Source organism: Mustela nivalis, assembly GCF_964662115.1.
Source record: "Mustela nivalis genome assembly, chromosome: 3".
Classification (NCBI taxonomy): domain Eukaryota; kingdom Metazoa; phylum Chordata; class Mammalia; order Carnivora; family Mustelidae; genus Mustela; species Mustela nivalis.
This window is the reverse complement of record NC_139022.1, coordinates 105,490,583-105,498,195: the sequence shown is the minus strand read 5'-3', so window position 1 is coordinate 105,498,195 and position 7,613 is coordinate 105,490,583. Positions and strand designations below refer to the sequence as shown.

The 7,613-nt window shown below is 40.0% G+C and overlaps 1 protein-coding gene across 2 annotated transcripts in view; it reads right to left on the bottom strand.

Annotated features, from left to right (window-relative positions):
* Positions 1-249: 249 nt before the first annotated feature.
* The window catches only part of ETF1 (eukaryotic translation termination factor 1), a 31,743-nt gene continuing 24,379 nt past the window's right edge, over positions 250-7,613 (bottom strand). For both annotated transcript variants that reach the window (XM_082725579.1, XM_082725578.1), the window contains exons 6-11: positions 6,687-6,877; positions 5,320-5,449; positions 4,611-4,766; positions 4,181-4,245; positions 3,234-3,381; positions 250-2,568 (exon numbers count right to left, since the gene is read on the bottom strand). In XM_082725579.1, the coding sequence (XP_082581705.1) occupies positions 2,486-2,568; positions 3,234-3,381; positions 4,181-4,245; positions 4,611-4,766; positions 5,320-5,449; positions 6,687-6,877 (773 nt within the window). In that variant the 3' untranslated portion in view covers positions 250-2,485. The remainder of the gene's footprint in view (positions 2,569-3,233; positions 3,382-4,180; positions 4,246-4,610; positions 4,767-5,319; positions 5,450-6,686; positions 6,878-7,613) is intronic.

Here is a 7,613-nt window from a genome sequence, read left to right as displayed (position 1 = left end):
GGTGCACACAGGAATCAGGAAAGCTACAAACTAGATTTGCCCCAGCACCTCCTTCTGATGTTAACTTTGGGATCATGACCCCAGGCATCTTTTGTATATACCTTTCCATAGGCAAACGTAACAAAGAAAACTAAAATCTAAGGCTTGAAAAGTTATTAGCTATTACTACACCTTGGAGAGCTCACTCATATCTCTGTGGCTCAGACCTCGCCAGGGAACAATCCTAAAGAATCTCAGGCACACAAAATGTATTCTTAAATATGGTTTAATACTCTTCTCCATTTCTGTACATCACAACACCAAGATTTCGCTGCTTAGGATCTCTCTGTAGAGGCTATAGAGAATGCAAAGGCTACGGTTTTCACCCCCTCTTATTTATGTGTTTGTATGTGTAAGTGTAATACATATCAGTATATATTGATACACACATCAATATATAATGCAATATATATCACCAAAGAGAACACATTGATTAAAGAAATACAAAAATTTGGCATCATTTCCAAACTTAAATAGTAAAAATAAAAACTACAAAAGGAGCTGCATACCCTAAATGTATCATGTGAAACAACAAGCATATTCAAAAATGTAAATTTACATCCAATTTCTCTGGTCTTGTCATATCACATTAGACCCATTTACAATGGCAAAACCCTAAGGTACTGCTGTGAAGAGAGCATGTTTGCTCGCTCTTGGGTGTTCTGCAAACAAACAGCAGAGCCCAAAGCAAAAGCCTGTTCCGGTGAAGCCTCCCACGTTGGTGAATACCAAAGAATTGACTCTTCTTACTGGGGGTTGAGACATCAGGTTATACATTGAAAGACAGTCATTTGGACCTCAGAGTACAGTGTGAGAACCAGAAGCTTTACAGTTAAGACATACTCCCTTCATTCAAGTGAAACAGGATTATTGGAACGATAGGCAGGTCTGCAACCTGGGAACAAGGAGCTGGTTCAGACCAATAAAGCTACGAGTGACTGAGTCAAGTCAGTGAAGAACAGCAGTCAGGCACTAAAGTGTTATAAGTACCCAATTTGAAAACCAAATGCACCCCACTACCCTATCAGTGTGGGAATGATACCAATTGACTTTTAAAACCTTTGGTCCTTCAAAGTCCATTTGGTATACTTATTTCCATTGCTACCACTGGGCACATCCTATACACTTTATTCACTGTTACCACCTCGGGCACGCCGTGACCTTGCATGTCAGCTGGGGTCCAGTCCCACTTAGAGCCCAGCTGTGAAGCATAAGCTTCAGGTTTTCAGGCCCACTTTTGGATCCACCATAGTTAAGTCCTTGGTGCCAGAAGCTGTGTCCCATCCCGTCCCACCCCTGCCCTCCCTACCCCCTCCCATAATTTCTCTTATGAGAGGTGCCTGTTAAGTCCCATATTTGAAAAAGATGCTCCAACCCCACCAGGAGGTCAGGGGTTTATAATTACATGCACAGTCATACATGTCTTGTCAGTCGTTCTGTGAAAAACCTTGCAGTTCATTTGTAAAAAATCAAAACATTCACATAATCTCATGCCATCCAACACAAGGAAAACACGACCACCTCCCTCTTACCAAGGACAGACCCAAGCAAAATAAAATATTCTTTAAATTTCTTTGAGTCCACTTAAATTGCAAGTTTTATTTCTCCCAATCCCAGCAATAGCACAGAAGCCCCATCATACCCATCCGAACTGGTTTCTAGTAGGCTATTATGGGAACCCTTGTCAATGCAACTGATGCTAAGGGTTCCCAAACCCTAGGCACAAATGTGCCTGCAAAACAGGTGGAAGGAAACAGTGCACTTGGCCCAAATGCTTCATATATGTCAGTTTGACTTTGCAATGCAGTTTGCATCCTTGAAACTGACAGTCTGGAGGGGGAAGAGTAGTGTGAGGGAGTGAAGTTCAAATTGCCTCCTATTAGCTCACCCTTTCAACATTAAACAGAGACCAAGAGAGTATGGTTCCAACATTTCACCGCGTGTATTTCTTCTTATGCAGTCTAAGCTGAGAATGCCATGTAAATGGGTCACTGCGAAATGCAGCAATTTAATTTTTCTCCAATCAAAATAAGAAACAAACCAGTATGATCTCATTTCTATTAACTTTTGAAGGTTTACAGCAGTTAAAGTATTTTTGATTCTATGTATGAAGATTAAAAAAATCATTTTTTTTTTTTCATAAAATACAAGAGCAACCAATTTCACCATCGAGTAAAAGTAAAAACTGGGATTCTTTTTTAAATTAGTCCAAAGTGGCATTTTAGGAACTTAGTTGTAGGCTGCTGCGCTGACACCATGACAAACCAAAGTGTAGGGTTGGGTCTGGTTTTGTTTCGGTTTTCTTTTCAATATCCAATGCTCATGGATTAAGTTCTGGAAATGTTCCAATTGTAAGGCAGGGATCTGTTTGGATTCCACCACGGGTATGCTCCTTGGGTTGGATGCTGGAGGGTGAGGCACGTTTTGCCGGACCCATGTCGACTACCTAGTAGTCATCAAGGTCAAAAAATTCATCATCTCCTCCTTGGTATTCCATTCCCTGGAAATCTACTCGGTACCGCAAGATACCTAGGGAAGCAAATCAAAGAGTAAATCACCTATGTTTACAGGATGGTGAAGGTTCACTTCAATAAGCAATTTGTAGGGGTACCTAAGTGGCTCAGTTGGTTAAGCGACAGCCTTTGGCTCTGGTCATGACCCTGGAGTCCCAGGAGTCTGCTTCTCCCTCTGACTTTACCCCCTCTTGTGCTCTCTCTCTCTCTCCCTCTCAAATAAATAAATAAAATCTTTAAATTAAAAAACAAACATAAATAAATAAATAAAAAGGAATTTGTAGAATTACAGGAAACAAATGATAATAAAAAATGGTCCTAACCATGGGGTGCCTGGGTGGTGGCACCGTTGGTTGGGCGTTTTGACTCTTGGTTTAGGCTCGGGTCAGGTTGTGATGTCCAGGTGGTGGATCAAGCCCTATGTCAGGCTCACGCTCAGCACAGTCTGCTTGGATTTACCTCTCCATTTCCCCATCCCTCCTCATCATGCACATATACTCTCCTCTCTCAAATCTTTAAAAAAGGGTCCCAACCAAGGAACGTGCAACCATGTGTTGCTTCAATCTCCTGCCATGGTCAATGATAAACCACTCTGCCTGAAGTAACTTGACTTTTCGATAGCCAGGAAAGCTTTGGCTTGAGACCCTGGCCTCAAGTTTATTTTCCTTACTTGCCACTCACCTCCAATTCCACCAAATCCTTTCACAAACTGGGATCCTTCTTGTGACTTATCTGTGACAATTTCCAATGTAGCTCCAAATTTTTTATAGTTATTAGCAAACCATTCCAGCAGGGGCATGCTCTCAATCAGCTCATGTTCTTGTCCTGTCTATAAGGGTGACCATGAGATACCAAAAAAATGTATCAGGCTATACCAAGACTTAGCGGCCCTATCCTCCCTATCCATCATTATTAGCATTCTTCCTCTCATTAAGTGGGTATACAACTCTCTCTATGAACTGTGGTTTCTACTGACATAATTCTAATAGCACAGAAGTTCTATTTTCAATAACATTCCTCCTCAGGCTGTTTCACTGATGAAATGTCAACACACACTTCTGGTGGTTCCTGTTGTTATTTCTAAAGTCAGACAGTTGTAAAATGTCTCCAGGCAGCACTCATTTAACAACCCAGAAGAGATGCACCAGAACTGGTTTAGGAGTAGCCTTGTCAAAAAAACAAAGTCCTTTAACTCCCAATTTGAGGAAGTTACTATCCTTAAGGGATCTGTGCCAGGCAGGGGACACTTTACTACAGAGATGCATTTAGACTGAACCTGCAGAAGGTATTTCAGTGTAAGAGCTGAGCAAGTAAGTGAAGAAAGCAATACAGATTCACAGTTCAGAAGAGGCACTAGTTGGTCAAATCTTCTCTACTCTTTCAAGGATGAGAATGCTTAACTACTCTAAAAATAATGAACCACCATAACCATGTCATGGCCTCCTTCCTTGGAGTCAGACTGGTGTGTAGCAGATAAGAGGTGATCACCTCCTGCTGCCCCCAACCCCCAAGTGCCAACAGCATGGAATTTGGTTTCCCAAGGTGGATATACTCTTATGTTGCCAGTGCTCTAACATGAATTTATGTTTCCTTGCATGTACCAGCAAACTAGGAAAACAACCACATACCTCTTTGTCTGTGAAATGAGATTTATCCTTCTCTTGTTCTGGAGTTAGATAGAGAATTTTCTCCTCTGCAGTATTAGGAAAAAATGTGTTAACCTGGTTTTCATATACTAACAGATGTAAGTCTCATGAGGTAAGTGAGGCTAGATAAAAGGGTTTCTGAACTCCTATCAACCTTCTTTTCATAAACATACTAGTCTGCATGCACTGTGTGTCTACCAGGTACAATGCTCTTACCATACATAAACACCAAAGATATTCAAGATACAGTTCTTTTCCTCAGGAAATTTAACAGTCTTAAGCAGACATTTATCAGTAAAAGCAAAACAATTTATGAAGACTGAAGCCACCTCCCCCAAATCTCCACCTCAAGCTCCAGAACAAAGAGCTCACTAACAAAAAGCAATCTTACTTTATTTTCTAATTCTCATACCTTCTGTGCCTTGGCAATGAAGAACGTATCTCATGATATCCAGATTTTCATAGACTATTAGAATCTCTACAGCTCCCATTTCTAAAGCCTTTAGTGTATCTTCAACTCCAAAACAGTACTTGCCCGTGTCCTGGCTGATTTCATCAAAGTATCGTCCTGTGATTAGGAACAGGTCAGTAAGTACATATATTAAAGTTTCCTTTGTAGATAGAGACTTTCTTGCTCAAAATCCGAGAGAAAAAAAAAATTAACTCAAAAATGAGTTAAGTGCCAAAAGTCAGTGAAAAATGATTACCACTCTAGTTGAGGCTCCAGAATTCCACTCAAGAGGTTAATGGCTGGGCCAAATACACAGCCATTTGGAAAAGTATGTGTGCTCCGTTAAATCAGAAACAAAGCCAAATAATGGCCAGATTAATCTCTATTTGGACCTCTATTCATCACTCTATCACAAAGGAAAATACGCAAAATATGACTGAAGTTTTTGGCTCCTATTGCCAATGGGTAAAAAACAGACATATAAGCACATTTATTGGAATTCACAACTAAAGGAAGATTAATGATTACACTGAGGAAGTTTTTTAATACAACTGCTAAATCTTCCTCCTTTACCTTCTCAGCATCTTGTTACATACATATATCATGTATATACAAACACACACGAGAACATTTCAGAAAGTTAAGTAAGTAAATTGCATTTCACTGATACCTATTAATTTCTTCTCTTGAATGAATTTCACGTTGGAGAGGACTTCAGTAGATAACTCAATAGCTTGGTTGAATCCATTTTCGCCACCATAGGAAATATCAACTAATTTTAAAACTTTTGATTGCAACCTCTGACATACACACACACATATAAAAAAAAATCGTTAGTACTTGAAAACACCTTTACTGAGACCACTACTTCTTAATGGCATGCAAAGCTCAGCATTATGGAACACTGAAGTCTAAGGAGAAGAACACAGGGAAAGAACCCAATTTATTCACAAGCAGGTCTCAGTGAGCAACACTGTCAAGGTTAACTTCCCCAGCTAATTATATCACCATTCAATCAGACCTTAAGAGGCCAACTCATTAATCACCAATAAGACTAAGTTTCTTGTTAAGGAAACGGGGTACTGTTAGTCCCTGCCATACTAAATTTGTAGAGTACAATACCACTTCTTTGGTTGAGACTTCTATGGTAATGCTACTCCCTCTCCAGTAGAGCACCTTGGGAATAGTGTTATGTCAGGGCCAAGTTATAAGTTTCCTTGACATCACACTCCTTTTGGAAGCCAATTATGGCAATCCACTAAACTAGGAGCTGGCATAGGACCAGAATGATTCTATATAAAAATGGTTGGCTTGGGGCACATCTCAGTTGGTTAAGAGTCTGCCTTGAGCTCAGGGCATGAACCTGGGGTCCCAGAACTAAGCCTTGCATGAGGCTCCCTGCTCGGTGGGGAGTCTGCTTCTCCCTCTGAACCTCACCCTGCTCTTGTGCTCGCTCTCAAGTAAATAAATAAAATCCTTTAAAAAAAAGAAATAAAAATGGTTGGTTTTAAAAGATAGAAAAGACCCAGGAAAGTATGGGGGAATCTTTCTTTCTTTAAAAACAAACAAACAAACAAACAAAAACAAACACAAAACTCCAGGATCATGAACTGAGTTGAAGGCAGACACTTAACCCAGGCACCCCTGGGGGAATGTTTTTTTTAAAACACCTGGAGTTCTGCCTGTTCTGACATAGGTTGTTTTCTGTTTGTTTTTTAGAGCTAGGTTTTTTTTTTTTTTTTTAAAGACTTTATTTACTTATTTGGCAGAGAGAGAGATCACAAGTAGGCAGAGGCAGGAAGAGACGGGTGAAGCAGACTCCCTACCAAGCAGAGAGGCCAATGCAGGACTCAATCCCAGGACCCTGAGCTGAATGCAGAGGCTCAACCCATGGAGCCACCCAGGCACCCCTTTAGAGGTAGGTTTTTAAACATGAAATATATAACTTCAAAACCAAAATAGATGTGCACATCCCAGAACTCAATGGACACACTTATTCCCACCCAACAACTGACAGAACATCAACTTCTCACTTACCTGATCAAACATATCAGATTGACTTAGTTCAGTTTTAAAGTCAGCTGATCCAGCTAAAACAAGACCAGCCACATTCACTTTGTCCCCAGAAATAAACAGCTGTACAGCAGTCTCAGCTACTTTCCGAACATAGTTATGTCGCTTTTCCATTCTTAAACGAGCAAAACGCAAGGCTGATTGACCTCCTCTACCTTTGACATAAAAAGTGGGGGGGAAAGGGGCCATCATTAAAAAAAGTACAAAATAATTTGCTAATTAAAAACTAAATAATCATGTCATTACCCAACAAAAGGACAAACAAAAATCACTACTTCCTTAACTAAATGTTTGGCATATACTGACATTTTTAGAGAGTAACTACTAATTATTTTATCAAAAGAGAAGCCACAGGCACCAAGGAGTCATGAGTCATTTCATGATGCTTCTCCCATCCTCTGGATTTATTCCCCTCCATTACACAGTCGACCCCTCTTTAAAAGAAAAAGGTTTTATTTTTTAAAGCAACCTCTACTCCCAAAGGTGGGTCTTGAACTTAGAACCCAGAGATCAAGAGTTGCATGCTCCGCCAAATGAGCCAGTCACCAGCCCCTCACAGTTGACCCTTAAATAATAAAGGTTTGAATTGTGTGGGTCCACTTATACATGAATTTTTTTGGATAAATACCGAATAGTTCTGTATTATGTATTTTCTCTTCCATATGATTTTAATAACATTTTCTTTTCTCTAACTTTAAGAATACAGTACAAAATACAATATAACATACTAACATGTTAATCGACTGTTTACGTTAATGCTAAGGCTTCCCAGGAACAGGTTATTAGTAGGTAAGTTTGGGGGGAGTCAAAAGTTAAATATGCATATATTCAATAAAAGTTATGTGTAGCTGGGTCGGTGCCGTTAACCTCCACACTTTTAAAGGGTCAACT